Source organism: Mustelus asterias, chromosome 22 (assembly GCF_964213995.1).
Source record: "Mustelus asterias chromosome 22, sMusAst1.hap1.1, whole genome shotgun sequence".
Classification (NCBI taxonomy): domain Eukaryota; kingdom Metazoa; phylum Chordata; class Chondrichthyes; order Carcharhiniformes; family Triakidae; genus Mustelus; species Mustelus asterias.
The window spans coordinates 69,667,008-69,691,123 of record NC_135822.1 but is presented as its reverse complement, the minus strand read 5'-3'; the positions used below and the strand labels follow the sequence as shown (position 1 = coordinate 69,691,123).

Sequence of the window (24,116 nt, the reverse complement as noted above, 5' to 3'; positions counted from 1 at the left end):
CAAAATCACAAATCATAGAAATCATAGAAACCCTACAGTGCAGAAGGAGGCCATTCGGCCCATCGAGTCTGCACCGACCACAATCCCACCCAGGCCCTACCCCCACATATTTACCCACTAATCCCTCTAACCTACACATCTCAGGACTCTAAGGGGCAATTTTTAACCTGGCCAATCAACCTAACTCGCACATCTTTGGAAGGGTTGAGTGTGGTGGAAATAACCTTTTGAGGTGAGTCTATTTCAATGCAAGGAGTATTGTGGGGAAGGCAGATGAGCTGAAGGCGTGGATAGACACATGGAAATATGACATTATAGCCATTAGTGAAACTTGGCTACAGGAGGGGCAGGACTGGCAGCTCAATGTTCCAGGGTTCCAATGTTTCAGGCGGGATAGAGGCAGAGGGATAAAAGGTGGGGGGGGTGGCATTGTTGGTCAGGGAAAATGTTACAGTGGTACTCAGGCAGGATAGATTAGGGAGCTTGTCTACAGAGGCCCTATGGGTGGAGCTGAAAAACAGGAAAAGTATGACCACATTAATGGGGTTGTATTATAGACCACCCAATAGTCAGCGAGTATTGGAGGAGCAAATCAGCAGGGAGATAGCTGACAACTGCAAGAAACACAAAGTTGTGATCGTAGGGGATTTTAATTTTCCACATATAGATTGGGACTTGCATACTGTTAAAGGTTTAGACGGGGTAGAGTTTGTAAAATGTGTTCAGGAGAATTTTCTACATCAGTATATAGAGGTGCCAACTAGAGTGGATGCGATATTGGATCTCCTATTGGGAAATGAGTTGGGGCAGGTAATGGATGTGAGTGTGAGGGAACACTTTGGATCCAGTGATCATAATGCCATTAGTTTCAACCTGATCATGGATAAGGATAGATCTGGTCCTCGGGTTGAAGTTCTGAACTGGAAAAAGACCAAATTTGATGAAATGAGAAGGGATCTGGGAAGTGTGGATTGGCACAGGCTGTTCTCTGGTAAGGATGTAAATGGAAAGTGGGAGGCCTTCAAAAGAGAAATTTTGAGAGTGCAGAGTTTGTATGTTCCTGTCAGGATTAAAGGCAAAGTAAATAGGAATAAGGAACCTTGGTTCTCGAGGGAGATTGTAACACTGATTAAGAGGAAGAGAGAGTTGTATGAAATGTATAGGCAGCAAGGAACAGATCAGATGCTCGAGGAGTATAAAAAGTGCAAGAAGCTACTTAAGAGGGAAATCAGGAGGGCTAAAAGAAGACATGAGGTTGCTTTGGCAGACAGAGTGAAGGAAAATCCAAAGAGCTTCTATACGTATGTTAGGAGCAGAGTGGTAGACTGTGTATGGAACCAAAAGAGATGGGGGAGATACTAAATGGTTTTTTTTGCTGATGATACAAAGATTGGAGGTGTAGTGGACAGTGAGGAAGGTTTTCAAAGCTTGCAGAGGGATTTGGACCAACTAGAAAAATGGGCTGAAAAATGGCAAATGGAATTTAACGCAGACAAGTGTGAGATATTGCATTTTGGAAGGCCAAACCAAAGTAGAACGTACAGGGTAAATGGTAGGACTTTGAAGAGTGCAGTTGAACAGAGGGATCTGGGAATACAGGTACAGAATTCCCTAAAAGCGACGTCACAGGTGGATAGGGTCGTAAAGAGTGCTTTTGGTACATTGGTCTTTATAAATCGGAGTATCGAGTATAAAAGTTGGAGTGTTATGGTAAGGTTATATAAGGCATTGGTGAGGAGTATTGTGTACAGTTTTGGTCACCTAGTTACAGGAAGGATGTAAATAAGGTTGAAAGAGTGCAGAGAAGGTTCACAAGGATGTTGCCGGGACTTGAGAAGCTGAGTTACAGAGAGAGATTGAATAGGTTGGGACTTTATTCCCTGGAGCGTAGAAGAATGAGGGGAGATTTGATAGATGTGTATAAGATTTTGATGGGTATAGATAGAGTGAATGCAAGCAGGTTTTTTCCACTGATGCTAGGGGAGAAAAAAACCAGAGGGCATGGGTTAAGGGTGAAAGGAGAAAAGTTTAAAGGGAATATTAGGGGGGGCTTCTTCACGCAGAGAGTGGTGGGAGTGTGGAATGAGCTGCCGGATAAAGTAGTAAATGCGGGGTCACTTTTAACATTTAAGAAAAACTTGGACGGGTTCATGGATGAGAGGGGTGTGGAGGGATATGGTCCAAGTGCAGGTCAGTGGGACTAGGCAAAAAATGGTTCGGCACAGACATGAAGGGCCAAAAGGCCTGTTTCTGAGCTGTAATTTTCTATGGGTTCTATGGTTTCTACGAGCTTTCGGAGTGCTGCTCCTTCATCAGGTGAGTCCCCACTCACCTGAGGAAGGAGCAGCGCTCCAAAAGTTCGTGATTCCAAATAAACCTGTTGGACTTTAACCTGGTGTTGTGAGACTTCTTACTGTGCCCACCCCAGTCCAACACCATCATCTCCACATCATGCCCACAGAAATGTCCATGGGTCTGTTCATTTGGATCCACAGACATGGTGGCACAGTGGTTAGCACAGCCGCCTCACAGCACCAGGGACCCGGGTTGGATTCACGGCTTGGGTCACTGTCTGTGCGGAGTGTGCACGTTCTCCCCGTGTCTGTGTGGGCTTCCTCCGGGTGCTCCGGTTTCCTCCCACAGTCCAAAGATGTGCGGGTTAGGTGGATTGGTCATGCTAAATTGCCTCTTGGTGTCAGTAGAATTAGCTAGGATAAATGCATGGGGTTATGGGGATAGGGCCTGGGTGGGATTGTGGTCGGTGCAGATATGATGGGTCAAATGGCCTCCTTCTGCACTGTAGGGATTCTATGATACATTAATATTGTACAGTCTCTGTATAACGACATGCTCAGAAGAGGGTGGGATTCTGTTTGAGCTGCATAGATGTCATCATCAGGAGTTCATGTCTGTGTTGTGGGGAGTGATGGCCCGGTGGTATTATTGCTTGACTATTAATCCAGAAACTCAGCTAATGTTCTGGGACCCAGGTTCGAATCCAGCCAAGGCAGATGGTTGCAATTTGAATTCAAGAAAAGTCCATTTGAATTCAAAACAAATCTGGAGTTAAGAATCTACTGATGACCATGAAACCATTGTCGATTGTTTGAAAAAAAAAACATCTGCTTCACTAATGTCCTATAGGGAAGAAATCTGCCATCCTTACCTGGTCTGGCTTACATGTGACTCCAAAGCCACAGCAATGTGGTTGACTCTCAACTGCCCTCTGAAATGGTCGAGCCAAACACAACTAGGGATGGGCAATAAATGTTGGCCCATGTCCTAGGAATGAATTAAAAAGAATGTTTGATGAGACTCCAGGGTTTGCACCGCCGTTTCTCTCTGCCTGTTCCCAAGCAAGTCTCTCAGTGTGCTTGGTGCCTCCCTGCCACATCGTTCGGTCACCAACCACTGATTCCCATGAGCCAGCGGGGATATGGATATCCCTGAAACATTCCTGTTGTACTCCTGAGAGTAACTCCTGCCACGCCCGAGTTCTGAGTAGGCCAGTGAGAGAGTCTGGTGTCAGGGATCATAGAATCCTACAGTGCAGAAGGAGGCCATTCGGCCCATCGAGCCTACACCAACCACAATCCCACCCAAGCCCCCATACATTTACTCTAACTAGTCCCCCTGACACTAAAGGGGCAATTCAGCATGGCCAATCCACCTAACCCGCACATCTTTGGACTGTGGGGGGGAAACCGGAACACCCAGAGGAAACCCACGCAGACACGGGGAGAACGTGCAAACTCCACACAGAGACCCAAGCCAGAAATCGAACCCAGGTCAGCTGGCGCTGTGAGGGAGCAGTGCTAGCCATAGTGCCACCCCTGAGTGACAAGTCCTGGTTTTGAACAGTTAGCTACTTAGTGCTGAGCAAGTTGGTTTGGGAGCCAGACACTGCTTGCTGTTGGACAGCCTGTCTTCCCAGCCATTTTGGAGGACCTTGCGGAGGCATTGCTGGTGAGTGAGACTTCTCTAGCGCTTGGAGGTGCCTGCAGTAGATCAGTTGGTCAGTGGGGACCACTCCATATATCCAAGGTCTGTTCTCTCACATAGAATCCCTGCAGTGCACTAGGAGGCCATTCGGCCCATTGAGTGTGCGCCAACTCTGTGAAAGAGCATCTTCGCCAGGCACACAGCACCCCACGCATTCACAATGGCCAATCCACCTAACCTACACATCTTTCGAGTGTGGGAGGAACTTGGAGCATCCAGAGGAAACCCACACAGACATGGGGAGAACATGCAAACGCCACACCGACAGTCGGCACAGTGGTCAGCACTCCCTGCCTCAGTGCCAGGGACCTGAGTTCAATTCCAGCCTTGGGTGATTGTATCTATATCCGTGTGCACAGAGCAGTTCCACACACATCCCATGCGATTGAGTACAGCCTGTCACATGGCAAGATGCAAGCAGCAAATGTCGAAGGTCTGTCCAAAACATTACACTGAATCACAGAATACCACAGTGCAGAAGAGGCCCTTCAGCCCATCGAATCTGCACCAACACAGGAAAGGCCCTGACCTGCCCACCTGATCCCACTTGCCAGCACTTGGCCCATAGCCCTGAATGTTACGCCATGCCAAGTACTCATCCAGGTACTTGTTAACAGGCTGCTGCTGAGCAAACCACAGCATTGCCTCCTGAACAGGGACATGTGGCAGAATTTCACGTTAACTTAATTGCAGTGTTAATGTAAGCCTTACTTGTGACACTGATAAATAAACTTTAAGAATTGCTTCTGTTGACTAACATGAAAAGTCATCGGATTTCCAAAACACACAGTCATCTCAGCAACTCGAACCTGCATTACAAGCAGCACAAACAGGAAGGTTGGCCTTGCTGACCACAGCACACTCTTCAACTGGTTCTCCTTTCATTTATTTATGTTTTAGCCACTGTCACAGCCTCAAAACCACTGCTGCGCTCAGTGCCATTCCTACTTGCTTTCTACCTTCACTCCTCTTGAGATAATACAAAAAGACATTGTGGATAGACTTGAATTGGTGATGGGAAGGAGGGAGCCCCATCGCTTTATGGGGCGTGCCAGTCACTGACAGATCAGTGGTCAATGAATTCACATCAGGGCACGACTGGTTCCTGAGGATTGTCTGTTTTCTGTTAATTGAGTGTTTTAATTCTGCCAAGAATGAATTGCATTGAACAGGAGCTGCCTGCGTTTAATGGTGGCCTTGTGGAAGGTATTAGCTGGTGTGGACTTTCTATTTGATCTGACTGAAAAAAAACCGTCACCTGCAGGACTGGGATCCTTGAAGGGACCATCCACTCCCTTTGTGGAAGAGATGTGTTCTCTTCCTCAGTGTTGTCTCAGCCAGCCTTGTGGACGTCAACGTCAGCTCTTTGAGATTTATGATTGATGCAAGATGCTTTCCCCTTGATTTCCAACCCACATCACACATTCAAGGGGAATGCAACATTTCAAGCTCATTCCGAGACACTGCTTTGTCAATGTTAAACACCAAAACCAGGCAACACCAGATCAAATGGGTCTGCTCCAGGAATGGCACCCAAGAGTAGACTCGATAAGAGTTTTTGATTTGATTTGATTTGATTTATTATTGTCACATGCATTAGTGTACAGTGAAAAGTATTGTTTCTTGCGTGCTATACAGAAAAAGCATACCGTCCATAGAGAAGGAAAGGAGAGGGTGCAGAATGTAGTGTTACAGCCATAGCCAGGGTGTAGAGAAAGATCAACTTAGCGCGAGGTAGGTCCATTTAAAATGGCAGCAGGGAAGAAGCTGTTCTCGAGTCGGTTGGTACGTAACCTCAGACTTTCGTATCTTTTTCCCCTCGGACGACGTTGTGAGAGAGTATACCCAGGGTGCGTGGGGTCCTTAATTATGCTGGCTGCTTTTCTGAGGCAGCGGGAAGTGTAGACGGTGTCAATGGGTGGGAGGCCCATTGACTGATGGATTGGGCTACATTCACGACCGTTTGTAATTTCTTGCGGTCTTGGGCAGAGCAGGAGCCAGACCAAACTGTGATACAACCTGATGGTTGTTCAGGCACTCACCTGATGAAGGAGCAACTCACCGAAAGCTCGTGCTGCCAAATAAACCTGTTGGACTTTAACCTGGTGTTGTGAAACTACTTACAGTGCCCACCCCAGTCCAACGCCGGCAACTCCACATCGTGATACATCCAGAAAGAATGCTTTCTATGGTGCATCTGTAAAAGTTGGCGAGAGTCGTAGCTGACATGCCAAATTTCCTTAGTCTTCTGAGAAAGTAGAGGCGTTGATAGTGTCGGCGTGGGGGGACCAGGACAGGTTATTGGTGATCTAGACACCTCAAACCTTTTCGAGACTGCGTCCTGACTCGAAGCGTTTGGCTCTATTCTCTCTCCACAGATGCTGACAGACTTGTTGAGATTTTCCAGCAGTTTCTGTTTTTGTTTCAGATTCCAGTTTCTGCAGTATTTTGACTTCAAGAGTTTTTTTCCACACAGGTCCTGGGTTTAGGAAGCCCCGTTATTTGAGAAAAGCTGCAGCATAAATCTGTTGCCTCTCCATTGTAAATGGTAGCCTTTTAATGGGTGGGTGGGAAGAGGGTGAATGAGGGCAGAAGATGAAACAGAACCGTGTTCTCGAGGTAACTTCAGTACCCTTAGCGAGAGGCATACCAGGGGCATCTAGTGGCACTGCATCAGTACTGCAGGAACAATAGTTTTGTTTTAGCCTGCTGACAACTTGGATCAATCCTAAAAATGTAAAGCCACCTCTTGGACAGGGAGATGTATCCTCTGCTTCTAGATATACAGGAATTTTTCAATAGGGCGACACGTTGACACAATGGTTACCTGCCTCACAACACCAGGGGCCCGGGTTCAATTCCGATCTTGGGTGACTGTCTGTGTGGAGTCTGCACATTCTCCCCTAGTCGCCACACTCCGGCGCCAGTTCAGGTACACAGGGGGAGAATTTAGCATCTAATCATTTGGACTGTGGGAGGAAACTGGAGCACCCGGAGGAAACCCATGCAGACACGGGGAGAACGTGCAGACTCCGCGCAGACAGTGACCCAAGCTGGGAATCAAACCCAGGTCCCTGGTGTTGTGAGTTTCCCCCGGGTGCTCCAGTTTCCTCCCACAGTTTGAAAGATGTGCGGGTTAGGTGGATTTGCCATGCTGAATTGCCCCTTAGTGCCAGGGGGACTAGCAGGGTAAATACGTGAGGTAACTGGGACATGGTCTGGGCGGGATTGTAGTCGGTTGCGGCTTGATGGGCTGAATGGCCTTTTTCTGGACTGGAGGGATTCTATGATTTTAGCTTCTTATCAATAGATGTTTTTTGTTCCGAACAAAGTCTGCAATCTCGTCATGATGCCAGGGTGTGCCACAACGTAACATTTTTAAAAATAAACAAGAACAAACAGCAAGAACTTACATATTTAAATTGTGATAAATTCTCTGGGGTGGTCTGAAAGGTCTGGCCACCCAGCATTTCACCATTGACTGTGACATACATCTTCCGCTAAGGAGTGAGCGGTGTTTTGTGGTTTGAGTCCCACTTTGAGAAAACTTTTAAGTACAATTCAAAGTTTAAAGTTTGTTTATTATTGTCACAAGTAAGGCTTACATTAACACTGCAATGAAGTTCCTGTGAAAATCCCCCAGCCACCACATTCCGGCGCCTGTTCGGGTACAATGAGGGAGAATTTAGCACGGCCAATGCATCTAACCAGCAGGTCTTTCAGACTGTGGGAGGAAACCGGAGCACCCGGAGGAAACCCACGCAGACACAGGGAGAACGTGCAAACTTCACACAGACAGTGACCCAAACCAGGAATCAAACCTGGATCCCTGGCGCTGTGAGGCAGCAGTGCTAACCGCTGTGCCACCATGCCGCTAGATGTCGTTAGATCTCCCTCCAAGTCACCTGTGGCCTAATCTGCATTGGGAAGGGTTCCCTCTACTGACGAGTGACTTGGGCCTAACTCCAGTCGGTTTCTTCAAAGACTACCTTATCTGCACTAGAGAAATAATAGGCTTCCAGGTAAGTACATCTCTCTCATGTTCGGACTTGGAATAACTCCAGGAGTCAGCTGCAAAGGAACGGTGCTTTATTGCACAAAATAAAGTAAAGCAAAAACTACAACTCTGCGGTGAACACAAACAGGCCCAACCGGGACAATGCAATAATGGACCCACTCGGGGGCCTGCTTTATAAAGGGCTCGGTATACGAGCTCCAGCTATTTAGTTGATTACACGGTGGCTGGCAGTGCTGCCTCACAACGCCAGGGACCCGGGTTTGATTCCCAGTTTGGGTGACCATCTGTGCGGAGCCTGCACCTTCTCCCCGTGTCTGCGTGAGTTTCCTCCGGGTGCTCCGGTTTCCTCCCACAGTCCAAATGACATACTGGTTAGATGCTAAATTCTCCCCCAGTGTACCTGAACTGGCGCCGGAGTGTGGTGACTAGGGGATTTTCACAGTAACTTCATTGCAGCGTTAATTAAGCCTACTTGTGACACTAATAAATAAACTGTAAACTTTTACCAATCACCAGGGAGCTCGTATTCTACTGATCCTGCAGGGAGGTCAATCAGTGACCTGGGGATTATCACAAGACTATTCCATCTTCTCTTCTAAGAATCTTGCATATGACTGCTGTTGCATCATGATGTGCATCACTATCTGATATCCAGAACTATTAAGCTATTATTCTACAAGTGGCTTGGTATGAGTTTATAGAGCTTGTATGGCTCCTGCTCTGCCCAAGACCACAAGAAACTACAAAGGGTCATGAATGAAGCCCAGTCCATCACACAAACCAGCCTCCCATTCATTGACTCTGTCTACATTTCCTGCTGCCTCAGAAAAGGAGTCTGTACAATTAAGGACCCCACACACCCCGGACATTCTCTCTTCCACCTTCTTCCGTCGGGAAAAAGATACAAAAGTCTGAGGTCACGTACCAACCGACTTAAGAACAGTTTCTTCCCTGCTGACATCAAACTTTTGAATGGACCTATCTCACATAAATTGATCTTTCTCTGCACCCTAGCTATGACTGTAACACTACATTCTGCACTCTCTCCTTTCCTTCTCTATGAATGGTATGCCATAGAGTCATAGAGGTTTACAGCATGGAAACAGGCTCTTCAGTCCAACTTGTCCATGCCGCCCTTTTTTTTTAAACCCCTAAGCTCGTCCCAATTGCCCGCATTTGGCCCATATCCCTTTTGACCTATCTTATCCATGTAACTGTCTAATTGCTTTTTAAAAGACAAAATTGTACCCGCCTCTATTACTACCTCTGGCAGCTTGTTCCAGACACTCACCACCCTCTGTGTGAAAAAATTACCCTTCTGGATACTTTTATATCTCTCCCCTCTCACCTTAAAACTATGCCCTCTAGTTTTAGATTCCCCTCCCTTTGGGAAAAGATAGTGATTATCTAGCTGATCTGTGCCCCTCATTATTTTATAAGCTTCTATAAGCCTCCCATGCTCCAGGGAAAAAAGTCCCAGTCCATCCAGCCTCTCCTTATAACTCAAACCATCAAGTCCCGGTAGCATCCTGGTAAATGCCTTGTCTGTATGGCGTGCAAGAAACAATACTTTTCACTGTGCCCCAATACATGTGACGATAATGAATCAAAGCATATCAAACCAAAAGTGGTCAGAGAGCATTCAAAGGCTACAGTCTGCTCTGCACCAAGATGTCAGATGAGAAAAATGATTTCTCTGAGTTGATTAGTGGTTGATTAAGTGGGTGTTGGTAAGATGCCGGCGGCCACCCCATACCCTGGAGCCGTGTGTTATTACGTTCATTGCTGATTTCAGTGTTGTCTTTGGAAGAACCTCCTTCAAGCGGGGACAGAAAAGGAAAGGTGCTGAACATTATTGGGATGGTCATCTACCATTAAGCAGCAAGAGGGTTTGGGAATGCTGACACAGCTGCCTCTGCAGTCAAAGACACCCCGGCAAGGAAAGCGAGAGCAGGGAAGAAAATATGGGAAGCAATAGGAACTATGGTCGAAAAGGATAGGAAGCAGCTGTCAGCAAAACACACAGGCAGTATGTGCATTTTTTTTGCAGGAGAACTATGAATATTTTGGACAGAATGGGGGTAGAAATTTTGTAACTTGGCCAAACTAAACAGGGTTGTTACATAACTTCTCTGGTTGACATCTGGTTTTATCCTTTGAGAGGTATCGTGAACAGTTATGACTGATGGTTCCTAGCGCAGAAAAGAATTCTCAGTTCTTCCAAATGTTCGACTCCCAGAATGCCTCCCCTTTCAACGCTTGAAAGTGTCCCTCCTTGAGTGAGGAGACCAGGCTGGGTCCGTCACCTTTACAGTCAAGTGGCGTGTTTATCCTTGTTCGACTCATGCACAGAGATCCGGGGTCAAGCATGGAGCTTTCCTACGGGACCGATGTCAGAGATTAGCAACTGCCTCTTCTGGGAAATGTTGCAACGGCTCAAGACTGGGTCAGCCGTGGGCTGTCCCCGTCAGGAACCCAATTATCTAACAATGCTGGCCTTCCCGTGAGCCACAAATGCTCTCTTGACAAGACGGTCAGGAGGTGAGTGGGGGAAAGTTGAAGGTTGGAGAGGTGGAGGGGGAGGGGCTGGTTGGAGGTGAAAGACTGAGCGAGGGAAGAAATTAGAACTATTCAGATTTGATTTGATTTATTATTGTCACATGTATTGGGATACAGTGAAAAGTACTGTTCTTGGACCTCAATATCAATATCTTTGCTTTCATATCCCTCAAGCCCTTGCCCCTCGCCATCCCACTGTACCAATCTTCCCAGTCTTGGGTTGGCACATGCCCTCCTCGGTGGTTCACCTTTCTTGTCCACACTCTGCTGAACCATCCACAATACTCTTTGTCATGACAATTGCTCCATCAGTTGGTGTTTAAAATGGAGTGACTGACCTTTCACCCTCATCTTCCAATGTTGCTACTGTTCAAAACACTTACCAATCATTGTGAGACACTGTCCAGAACACAAGAACTTCTGTACAAATGTGAATGATAATTTCATTCAATTTTCACTCAATGCTACATCCTCATCGCCTTGACATCTCCTTCCATAGAAGATCTACCACCGAGATCTACCACGAGGCAGCACGATGGCACAGTGGTTAGCACTGCTGCCTCACAGCGCCAAGGACCCGGGTTCAATTCCCAGCTTGGGTCACTGTCTGTGTCGAGTTTGCACGTTCTCCCTGTGTCTGTGTGGGTTTCATCCGGGTGTTCCGGTTTCCTCCCACAGTCCAAAGATGTGCGGGTTAGGTGGATTGACCATGCTAAATTGCCCCTTAGTGTCAGGAGGACGAGCTAGGATAAATGCATGGGGTTATGGGGATCGGGCCTGGGTGGGATTGTGGTCAGTTGAGACTCGATGGGCCAAATGGCCTCCTTCTACACTGTAGGAATTCTATGATTCAATGCAACTCAACAGAAGCAGATGAGGCGAACTGGACCCCACTGGTGTAGGATTCAAATATAAGCCCTTTGACCAGCTTTGGTGGCATGATGCCATATGTTTAGTCCATGGCAAGGGGGTTATAACAGGACACTTCAAAATTCTCAATACATTCAGGCAGAGTCAACATGGTTTCATGCAAGGAAAATCACGTTTGACTAACTATTGGCGTTCTTTGAGCAAGTCAAAAGCAATGTGGATAAAGGGGAATCTGTGGATGTACTGTGCTTAGATTTCCAGAAGGCATTTGACAGGGTGCCACATTAAAGATTACTATGCAAAGTAAGAGTTCATTGTGTAGGGAGGTAACGTAGTGGCATGGATAGAGGATTGGTTATGGGGTATGGATAGAGGATTGGTTAGCAACAGGAAGCAGTGTTGCCATAGATGGATCTTCTTTGGTTTGTCAAGATGCAATAACTGGAGTGCCACAGGGTTCAGTGCTGGGGCCTCAACTACTTAGAATTTATATCAATGAATTGGATGAAGGGACCAAATGTACAGTTGCTAAATTGGCTGGAGATACAAAGTCACAGGGAAGAATCGACAAAGGATTGTACGGTTAAATGAGTGGGAAAAGATTGGCAGATGGAGCACAATGGGGGAAAATGTCAACTTGTCCACTTGGGCAGGAAGAGTGCAAAGGCAGCATGTTATTTAAAAGGTGAGAGATTGCAGAGCTCCAGGATACAGAGGGATCTGGGTGTCCGAGGACATGAATCGGGAAAAGTTAGTTTTTAAAGTTAAAATTTATTTATTAGTAAGGCTTACATTAACACTCCAATGAAGTTACTGTGAAATTCCCCTAGGGTTTGCAGGTACAATCAGTGATTAATTGGGAAGGCAAATGGAATGTTGATGTTTATTGCAAATGGATAGGAATATAAGAATCATAGAATCCTACAATGCAGAAGGAGGCCATTCAGCCCATTGAATCTGCACCACAATCGCACCCAGGCCCTATCCCCACAACCCCGTAACCCGATACATTTACCCTAGCTAATCCCCATGACACTAAGGGACAATTTAGCACGGTCAATCCACCTAACCCACACATCTTTGGAGTGCGGGAGGAAACTGGAGCGCCCGAAGGAAACCCACGTAGACAGAGGCAGAATGTGCAAACTCCACGTACAAAGTGACCCAAGCCAGGAATCGAACCCTGGTCCCTAGAACTGTGAGGCAGCAGTGATAACCACTGTGCCACCGTGTCGCCCTTGAAGAGAAGCAGAGATATTTTGCTACAGAGGTTGTACAGAGAGTTGGCGGGACCACATCTGGAGTACACTGTACAGTTTTGGTCTCTGATTTAAGAAAAGATATAAGTGTGTCAGAAGCAGTTCAGAGAAGGTCCATGGGATTGATATCTGAAATGGGAGGTGGTTATCTTATGAGGAAAGGTTGGACAGGCTGGGCCAGTATCCATCAGAGTTTCGAAGTTTGTGAGGTAACATGTAAAATCCTAAGATGAATGGCCAGGTTGGATTCTGAAGGGACGTGTCCCCTTGTAGGAGAGACTAGAACAAGGGGACACAGTTTAAAAATAAGGGGTCTCCCCTTTAAGACGTAGATGAGGATTTTTCTCTCTGAGGGTTGTGAATCTTTGGAACTCTCCCCCAGAGAGTGGTGGAGGCGGGGCCATTGAATATGTCTAAAGGAGAGTTAGCAAGATTCCTGACTAACAATGGAGTCAAAGGTGATCACAGGTCGGTGGCAATGTGGAGTTGAGGTTCCAATCACATCAGTCATAGTGTCATTGAATGGCAGAGCAGGCTTGAGGGGCCGAATGGCCTACCCCTAATTGGTATGTTCTCATCTAAGTTTAAGTTTATGTATTAGTGTGATAAGTAGGCTTACATTAGCACTGCAATGAAGTTATAAGTCGCCATACTCCGGCGCCTGCTTGGGTACACTGAGGGAGAATTTAGCATGGCCAATGCACCTAACCAGCACGTCTTTCGGACTGTGTGAGGAAACTGGAGCACCCGGAGGAAACCCATGCAGACACGGGGAGAACGTGCAGATTCCACACAGATAGTGATCCAACTGAGGGGCAATTGTTTTACTCAGAGGGTGGTGAGTGTCTGGAACGAGCTCTCAGAGGTAGTGGTAGAGGCGGGTACAATTTTGTCTTTTAAAAAGCATGTAGACAGTTACATAGGTAAGATGGGTATAGAGGGAAATGGGCCAAACGCGGGCAATTGAGACTAACAACGGTAAAAACTGGGCGGCATGGACAAGCTGGGCCGAAGGGCCTGTTTCCTCTATAACTCTAAGCCGGGAATCGAACCTGGGTCCCTAGCGCTGTGAGGCGACAGTGCTAACCACTGTGCCACCACTGCTATGAAACCATTGACTGAGGCTTTGGTCTCCCTCACTCCCACACGTAACGGAGACAACGGTTGGAAAGGATTGAATATGTTGTATGGCGCAACTGAACAGAAACAAGGCCTCACGTCCCTGTTTGTGGGGGGGGGGGGGGTGCCTCATGCAGCGAGAGCCCCCTTTCCCTTCCTGCTGTGCTAACAACCCCAGGCATATCATTCCTCCTCCGCTGGCACCGCAGCACCACAGCTGTGGAGCGACCTCAAGTTACTTGGTGACTGCAAACATTGGGAGCATTCCAAGTGAATGATGGTTGGAACCACTGTCGCCATGCTCAGTGTGTGAGGTGGTCCTTGGCCCCTCCCTCAACAACATACCCCCAAATTGGAAAGGAGTGTGCTTGACGGGGGTGGTTTAGGGGAGGAGGGGATGGGGGGCGGGGGGGGGGGGTCCATGTTATTTTCCACAGTGCTGCTCCTGTGTGTTTATTTTTGTGAGGCCCATGCGTACGAGTACACACATCGCCCTGAAACCTCAGTGAGTGAATTCTGTCTCAGTGTGCAGCGGGGCTGGAGTCGGATTCAGACAAAGGAAAGGAACTGCAGGTTTCTTGCTGACTTGGCAGATTCAGAACCGCCCGTCGAACATCAGCATCGAGCCGCCTGCAGTCAGCGAGCGTCTTGCTTTAATTACTGTCTGACCACTGCCTACATCTACTGCACTCTACTCCAGAACAGCACAAACAAAGCTATTGGACAGTGGCCAACTGTACTGCACTGTATGAGCTTTAACCCTCATCTACCCAGACTGCAAACCTTTTCGACTTGTGGCGCCTTTCAAATCATCGCAAACAGTTCACTTTTTAAAAAAATTGCCCTTGAGGGACTAACGAAAAAGAACAAAGAACAATACAGCACAGGAACAGGCCCTTCGGCCCATCAAGCCTGTGCCAATGTGCAGTTCCTATCCCATTCATGTGCCCATCAAGGTACACCTTGAACATTGCTAACATACCTGCCTCCTCCACCAACTCCACTGGCAGCGCGTTCCAGGCACCCACCACCCTCTGTGTGAAAAAAGTTTCCCCGCATGTCTCCCCTCAACTGAACCCCCCCTCGCCTTAAACCCTGTGCACTCTTGTAGTCTTGCCTCATTGAATGTTTTTAAGGCAAGGATCGATAGATTGTTGAACAGTAAAGGAATTAAGGGTTATGGTGAGCGGGAGCGAGTAAGTGGAGCTGAGTCCACAAAAAATCAGCCATGATCTTATTGAATGGTGGAGCAGGGGCCGGATGGCCTACTCCTGCCCTTAGTTTTTATGTTCTTATGTTCTTACGTTCTCGACTCTTCCACCCTGGGAAAAAGCCTCTGACTATCCGCTCTGTCTGTGCCTCTCATAATTTTGTAGGCCTCTACCTCTCAGGTCGCCCTTCAGCCTCCGTCTTGCCAGCGAAAACACAGCCCACATATTCTGGCTGGGCCAGCATTGATTGCCCATCCTCAATTGCCCCTTGAGAAAGTGGTGGTGAGCTCCCCCTCCCCCCTCCCCCCCCCCCTCGCCCCCGCCCCCCCCACCCCCCTCTAGAACCACTGCAGTCCCTGAAGTTTCGGTACACCTATAGTGCTGTTAGGGAGGGAGTTGCAGCATTTTGACCCAGCGACTGTGAAGGAACGGCCGATATATTTGCAAGTGTTGACAATAGACTTGAGTCCCTTGGGTTATGGAGAGTCAGATCACCTGCTCCCTCTTCAGGCCCACCCGGGCTCAATGTGCATGAGTTCCAACAATGTACAATGTACAAACCTGTGATGAAGAAAGGTTCTGAGGGAGGGAGCTGCCCATTAATAATGTCTAAACAACACGCGAAGGGCGAACTAAGCGCTGTCGGTCTAGCCGTGCTTGGATCTATCTCGGCACCCGTCTCCCATTCTCCACCCAACAGCGACAGTGAAAGCAGGACTGGGGATTCAACTCAACCGGTTGGTACCCACAAAGCGTGAGGAGAGTCTGGATTCAAGGCATTCACTCCACGTTCTGGACCATTTCCAAGCTGATCGCACTCTGCCAGTGAAGGTGTGGGCTCGGTGTACAATCATCCCCCGGAGTATGAGACTGGGTCCCAGAAGACTGGAGCTTTGCAAATTTTACACCCTGGTTAACAACGAGGGGAGAGGGGTGAACCCATTCATTACAGGCCGGTCAGCCTAATGTCAGTGGTGGGGAAACTCTTCAAAGCCAGACAGGCACAAAGTTACAATCATCGAATCCCTATAGCGCAGAAGGAGGCCACTCGGCCCATCAAGTCTGCACTGACCACAATGCCACCCAGGCCCTATCCCCATAACCCCATGCATTTACCTTAGCTAGTCCCCCTGACACTTAGGGGCAATTGAGCATAGCCAATCCACCTAACCCTTTGGAGTGTGGGAGGAAACCGGAGCACCCGGAGGAAACCCAGACAGACACAGGGAGAATGTGCAAATTCCACACAGACCATGATCCCGAGGCTGGAATCAAACCCGGGTCCCTGGCGCTGTGAGGCAGCAGTGCTAACCACTGTACCACTGTGCCGCCTATTAGAGAAACAAGTCGGAAAAATAAATGGCAGCCAGCAGGGATTTGTTGAAGTTGAATTGTTCCTGACCAACTTGATTGCACTGTTGGATGAAGTAATGGAGGGGGTCGATGGGGCTGGTGTGTTCACTGTCATGTGTACGGACGTTCAGAAGGTATTTAATAAAGTGCCACAAAACAGACTGTTAGGAAAATTGAAGCCCGTGGCAATGAAGGAAGAGTAGCAATATTGGCTGAGGGACCGGGGAACTACAGAGCGTAGGAGTGTTCATCAGAATGAAGGGCATTGCTTCTCGGTGTACAAGGCCCCTCTTCAAAGTGGTAAATAATGATCTCTTCATTGAAATAGAAATAGAATAGAAATAGAATAGAATCCCTACAGTACAGAAGGAGGCCATTCGGCCCATCGAGTCTATACTGACCACAATCCCACTCACAATTCCCGTAACCCCACACATTTATCCTAGCTAGTCCCCCTGACATTAAGGGCCAATCAACCTAACCCGCACATCTTTGGACTGTGGGAGGAAACCCACGCAGACACGGGGAGAATGTGCAAACTCCACACAGTGACCCCGAGGCCGGAACTGAACCTGGGGCCCTGGCGCTGAAAGGCAGCAGTGCCAACCACTGTGCCGCTCAGTTGGATGTGTGGCAGATGAAACTGAACGCAGTGATGTGCAACTGATACACTTTACAAGCAAGAATGAGGAGAGGCAATGCAAACTAAATGGTGCATCTGTCACTTTACACATCTTTGCACGTAGCATGTAGATTAGACTGTGAGAAAAGTATACTGAATCCTTCTTCATAATAACATGACAGCAGAAGGTCACTGAGTCAACTGTTGTAGCGGCTTAATCAAGATTGTAGCTTTGTTTCATTCATTCAAGGGACATGGGCGTCGCTGGCTGGGCCCAGCATTTATTGCCCATCCCTCGTGGCCCTTTGGAGGACACTTGAAAGTCAACCACATTGCTGTGGCTCTGGAGTCATATGTAGGCCAGACCAGATAAGAACGGCAGATTTCCTTCCCTCGAGGACATAAGTGATATCAAATGATAGTAACCCAATGGTTATATTGATCCAACCATCGAACCGATCCAATGTCCTGGCCAATATTTATCCCCCAATTGACATCACAAAAGAAATTATCCGGTCATTATTTGGTTTCCACTTTGAATATTACTGGGGTCTCTGTTCGGGTAATGTCTAGCCTGTTCTGGATTGGGAAGATTTCCCATTACCTCTGAGCGGGGAGTTAGCTCTAACTCAAGCAGGCTTCCTCATACACTCCTTGATTTACACTATGCTATGTCTGAGCTTCGAGGGAAGTACACCTCTCTCGTGTACAGGCTCTGCCATCTTGAAATTGACTGCTGATGTCACCGTTACATCATGGTACACATTTGTACCACATGGCCATAACTGCCAACCCCTCAGATGACAATGATCCCATTGCTGTTTGACTTAAACATTCCAACAATAACTATCTCATTGGCTGTAAAACAGCTTGGGAGGTCTACAGAAATAACAACCTTTCATTCTTTTTTCCTTTCTAGTTGACTCAGCAATTCTACCAAGCCAATGATTACACTAATTCTGCGGTCTCGCTGATCCAACATCCCAGTGACTCTGACTAACCCAACACACTTCTGTTGTTGAAATAACTCCTCAGAGGCTGGTATCCCTTCACCAGATCCCCTTTATTCAGGGAAGGAAATCTGCCGTCCTTACTCGGTCTGGCCTACACGTGACTCCAGAGTTTACAACAATGTGATTGGCTCTCAAATGCTCTCTGAAATGGCCTAGCAAGTCACTCAGCTCAAGGGCAACTAGGGATGGGCAATAAATGCTGGCCAGCCAGCAACACCCACGACCCACAAATGAATTTAAAAACACACTCTATTTCACTCTGAGAGTGCTTCTGGTACACAAGCAGAATCAGGAGTCCCAGTGGACCTGACACTCCCATTTTTATATGCAGGCAAGGCTCTCTGATTGGGCAGGCGATCCAAGAGGCCAACCTCATGAGCCTCTTTGAAGTCATTACAGTTGTAACATCTTCGCTGATCTTCCTGCCAGGTATTTGGCAGGGCTTCCACTGCCTTGTGACACAAAGAACAAAGAACAATACAGCACAAGAACAGGCCCTTCGGCCCTCCAAGCCCGCGCCGCTCCCTGGTCCAAACTAGACCATTCTTTTGTATCCCTCCATTCCCACTCCGTTCATATGGCTGTCTAGATAAGTCTTAAACGTTCCCAGTGTGTCCGCCTCCACCACCTTGCCTGGCAGCGCATTCCAGGCCCCCACCACCCTCTGTGTAAAATATGTCCTTCTGATATCCGTGTTAAATCTCCCCCCCCTTCACCTTGAACCTATGACCCCTCGTGAACGTCACCACCGACCTGGGGAAAAGCTTCCCACCGTTCACCCTATCTATGCCTTTCATAATTTTATACACCTCTATTAAGTCTCCCCTCATCCTCCATCTTTCCAGGGAGAATAACCCCAGTTTACCCAATCTCTCCTCATAACTAAGCCCCTCCATACCAGGCAACATCCTGGTAAACCTCCTCTGTACTCTCTCCAAAGCCTCCACGTCCTTCTGGTAGTGTGGCGACCAGAACTGGACGCAGTATTCCAAATGCGGCCGAACCAACGTTCTATACATCTGCAACATCAGACCCCAACTTTTATACTCTATGCCCTGTCCTATAAAGGCAAGCATGCCTTTATACAGAGCATACAGAGTACTGATTCCTTTTTAAGTAGACATCTCTTGGTCAGATTCTATTTGTATCTCTCCTTGAATGAGGTGTCTAGAAGGATAACCCAAAGTGTTGTTGAGTGGTGTGACGCCAGTCAGCACTGAAGATCCTGGGGATGACGTGAACGATGCATTCCACTAATTGTTGCACTAATGAGCTGGAACAAGATTGTCTTCAAATTCTGGATGTTCTTCAAACAATGTCCCATACTTGCACAACTCCCAAGCAACTGCAGAGATGTTTACGCAAATGCGTTTGATTGTCCAATCCAATCGGCCATATTGATGGAGAGTTCTCCCAACTCTCCTTGCTGGACCAGCTTCAAGAGGCAAAGGTTGTCAGTGTGTACCATGGGTGGAGTTCTTGAGAAGGAATGCCCCAATGTGCTGTGTGGTGACATTGTTGCAGTCATCTTACAGACAGCTTCCTCATTGGGTAGCAAATTTAAAACAGAGTTGAGGAGAAACTACTTCTCCCAAAGGGGTTGTGAATCTGCGGAATTCGCTCCCCCAAAGTGCGGTGGATGCTGGGGCAGTGAGTAAATTTAAAGGAGGGGTTAGGCAGATTTTTAATTGGTAATGGGTTGAAGGGTTATGGGGTGGGGGGAAGGCAGGAACATGGGGATGAGGAGCATATCAGCCATGATCGGAATGGCGGAGTGGACTCAATGGGCCGAATGGCCTAATTCTGCTCCGACATCTTATGAACTTATGAATTTAGTTACATCTGATATGTATACGTACAACACAACGCTACAGTGTGAAAAGATGATCCAACCCAAAAAGGCAGAATGAATTGATATCCTCCAGACCCCCTCTGAGGAAGGAATTTCTTTCAGAGATTCCTTCCTCAGAGCTTGTGCTGTTGACTTCTGGAATGTAATTTGTAAGCCTGAATCGTTTCGAAGCCTTCCAGAAGGAATTTTAGCCAGATGTGTGACCCAACAGGATGTGTGGAATTGGAATGGGACATATGATAAACAGTCAGATCACATATCCTATAATATAGGAGAGGTTGGATGGGCTGAGTGGCTATATTTTCTTATTTATGTGTTCTTTAATTCTGCCCTCTCCTGCATTCCAGTTATAATGACTCCACCAGCAGTGGCTGGGCATTCAGTTGTCTGGGCCCCGAGGTCTGTAATTCCCTCTCTAAACCTCCACACAACTCCACCTTACTTTCCTCCTCTAAGACCCACAGCTATATGAACGGAGTGGGAATGGAGGGATACAAAAGAGTGGTCTAGTTTGGACCAGGGAGCGGCGCGGGCTAATTGTTCCTGGTTTCTCGTTTCAAGGCTTCATTTTATGATCATCTTGCTGGTGCCAGTACAGAGCGAGACTGCGGATAGTTGGGAACCTGTCTCGGGGGCAGGGAATTCATATGGTGTTCGTGGAAGTGGAAATGACTAGGGTTGGGAAGCATTTTCCGATCAGGGCCATTGTGATCTCCTGGACTCGTTTCGATCGCCTCAGGGGGTCGGAGAGGAATTTCCCAGATTTTTTTTTTCCCCATATTGGCCCTGGGGTTTTTCACTCTGGGTTTTCGCCTCTCCCTGGAGATCACATGGTCTGGAATGGGGGGGTGGGGGTGAGTTAATAGGTTGTAATGAACAAAGCATCGTAGCTGTGAGGGACAGCTCGGTGGTTAGGATATTGGTATGTAGATAGGCTGGAAAATTGGGTGGTGATCCTGGATTCAGGATTCAATCCTGGACCGGGGAGCGGCGCGGGCTTGGAGGGCCGAAGGGCCTGTTCCTGTGCTGTATTGTTCTTTGTTCTCTCATCAAGCTTTTGGTTATCTCATAGAGTCATTGAGGTATACAGCACACCAACTGGCCCTTCAGCCCAACTCGTCCATGCCGACCAGGTTTTCCAAACCAAACTAGTCCCATTTGCCTGCGTTTGGTCCCTATCCCTCTAAACCTTTCCCATCCATGTAACTGTCCAACTGTCTTTTAACATAGAACATAGAACATAGAACAGTACAGCACAGAACAGGCCCTTCGGCCCACGATATTGTGCCGAGCTTTATCTGAAACCAAGATCAAGCTATCCCACTCCCTATCATCCTGGTTGTACAAATGTTGTAATTGTACCCGCCTCTACGACCTTCCCTGGCAGCTCACATTTCCTCATGTGTACCTTGTCTTAGAATAAGTCAGTGGAGTGCCGTGGGATGTATTATTACTTTAAAGGAGTTATATGGGGAGGTGATGGCCTAGTGGTATTATTGCTAGACTATTAATCCAGCAACTCAGCTAACTTTCTGGGGACCCGAGTTCGAATCCTACCACAGCAGTTGGTGGAATTTGAATTCAATATCTGGAATTAAGAATCTAATGATGACCATGAAACCATTGCCGATTGTCAGAAAAACTCATCTGGTTCACTAATGTCCCCTTAGGTGAAGGAAATCTGCCATCCTTACTTGGTCTGGCCTACATGTGACTCCAGAGCCACAGCAATGGGGTTGATTCTCAACTGCCCTACAAGGGCAATGAGGAATGGGCAATAAATGCTGGCCAGCCAGCGACGCCCATGTCCCACAAATGAATTTTTAAAAATATGAAGAAAAGTTGTTGTTTTTGTTCAATTCATTTAATATCTGCCTTTCTGGGTAAAATATTGGTGCAAGCGATCACATTTTTGAACTGGATTGAGTAACCGTTTTGCCTTTCTGTTTTACCCTCAGGGTCGCTGTATCAATTTCACAAGAGTAAAGACCAACGCAAAGCCACCCAGTTATCCCATCTACAACAACATGTGGAACAATGGGCCGCCCCCCATCTACCGCCCCAACATAAGCCTGCCTGCATCGCCTGCCCCATCACCTGAACCCTCACCCACTCAGTCAGCAACTCCTTCGCCCTCTTCGTCACCCACCTCCACTCTGCCTCCACCTCCGCCGGGACCGCCACCCACACGGGCTCCTCCCCCATCGCGCCCACCTCCTCGCCCTTCTTTCTAAACCCGGGGCAAGTCGCGTGGGTTAACCCTTCGTCTCAACAGCTGGCGGGAAGGGCACCAAAGAGGTACTGTGTCAAGGTCCCTAATGGCCTGAAGGAGACTCTTCCCTTTTTGTCCGTTCATTGGAGGGTGCCTACATCAAACCAAACTCCAATTTCCACAGCAAATATCCTTTTGGACTTGTGCCGCCTCAAGTTGGCGTTTTATTGTCTTAAACTTGATCCGTCGTCGCTTTTACATTTGTGATATATTGATATTCGACAGTTACCATTTTATATATATCTTATTACATTTTAGTATCTTTTTTGCAACTAAACTGAGCGTCACAATTCAACATCAAACTTTTGCCGCGTGTGTTGAATTTTGACCGGGTCGATTGTTGAGTTCTTACTTCTCTCCAAATGAATTTATGGAAAGGTTGTCAATATTCCTTGTGGATTGCGTCACCCTCGGTGTAATGTTATTCATGAAAAGAGTCACAAAGTGGCATGCCAGACATGCTGGATTTGGGAGCACCAAGTAGATTGACTGTAACTTTCGACCTCAGCTTCGGCCTCACTTTTGGAGGGGTCATCTTGCCTCAGTTGGGGGGCGGGAATGGGGATGGGGTAGGATGGGGGGGGGGGGAGGGTCTCACGAGGGCAGGAGTTCGCTGCCTGGCACGGTCAAGGAACAGTGGGCAAGAGTCAGCTTGTCTCGGTGCAAGTTTTCCCCCCACCCCACCCCCGCCCCTCCCCACTATCCCTCACTCTGGCCTGAAGCTGTCAAAGAGATGCACCTTGTGAGTTGAGAATTTGCAGGTTAGGCAGTGGGGAATGGAGAGAGGCAGGAAGGAAATTCTATGAAACAGGATGGAAGAAGGGAGCGGGCAAGGCTGGCAATACAAGCACCATAGGTCTGTTCAGCTTAGAGCTGTTCCAAGCGTATCTGGTGACAGGCAGCAAGGTGGTCACCCTTCACTGAACCAAGTCCCTCCAGCAAATGATTCTGTCTCCACCCTCCTCTGGCCGGGCCACAATTGGAAAATTGCCGTGACCTTTCTGCGGTTTTTTGACTTTCTTTTTTGTCAAGGATGGAGTTTCCTCCTCACGGGGTGGAGGCGTGAGCGAGCCCTTGTGTGTGTTGCCCCCTGGGGTGCTTTCAACCTTCCCACTCACCGAGCTGAGTCGCAGCTCCGGACGCCACATACAGGCTCGGCGGAAACGAGATGCCCAGTCATCCTCTCACATCCCAGCAGGGCACCAGGAGGCAAAGAGGCGAGACTGAGCCTGTGTCTCCATCTCTTCACCTAGCATCCGGGAAAGGCTTGATCTGCTCCATTGTCCTGAGCACCTCAGGATTCCCTGGGGGTAGGTTGAGTTGGATGCCTGTAGATGCAGGGGTTCTGAGGAAAAGGTTACTTGAAATCATTGCGGAGCTCTCGGGCGGGATTTTCCAGCCGCATTCGCCCGGAAGCCGGAAAATCCAGCCCAAGTTCAACGGACCTTCAAATGATCAGTCCAAAGATGTGCGGGTTAGGTGGATTGGCCAGGCTAAATTATCCCTTAGTGTCAGGGGGATTAGCAGGAGTTACGGGAATAGGGTGGGATTGTGGTTGGTACAGGCTCGATGGGCTGAATGGCCTACTTCTGTACTGCAGGTATTCTATGATTCCATAACCTTTGCCTGGTCAGTGTGCCACGCCCACTGTGATACCTGTGGCAGGTGGGATAGGAACATTTTTAACCATGCGGGATCAACAATGCTGGTTAAAAAAATAGACTCTGGAATCAAATACACAGGCAGATTCAACTCACGGACCATCCAGTTCATCTTTCTCCACCACCCTGCTTTCCTTGGGTTTACAAGGGCACCACAGCACTCACCCACCAGGAAAAAAAAAGAACCTTCTCCACTCTGCTATCACCCGTTTCCTGTTTCCTCCTCATCTGGTCATCCTTGACACCCACCAGCTCGCCTGTGCCAAAGCCTGACATCATTGACCTGCTCTCTTTCCCCCCCTTCC

The 24,116-nt window shown here is 47.9% G+C and overlaps 1 protein-coding gene across 1 annotated transcript in view; it reads left to right on the top strand.

Annotated features, from left to right (window-relative positions):
• LOC144510172 (anthrax toxin receptor 1-like) overlaps nucleotides 1–22,685 on the top strand; it is a 157,023-nt gene extending 134,338 nt beyond the window's left edge. Inside the window, exon 17 of the mRNA XM_078239609.1 lies at nucleotides 21,837–22,685. Within this exon, the coding sequence (XP_078095735.1) occupies nucleotides 21,837–22,112 (276 nt within the window). The 3' untranslated portion in view covers nucleotides 22,113–22,685. The remainder of the gene's footprint in view (nucleotides 1–21,836) is intronic.
• Nucleotides 22,686–24,116: the final 1,431 nt, after the last annotated feature.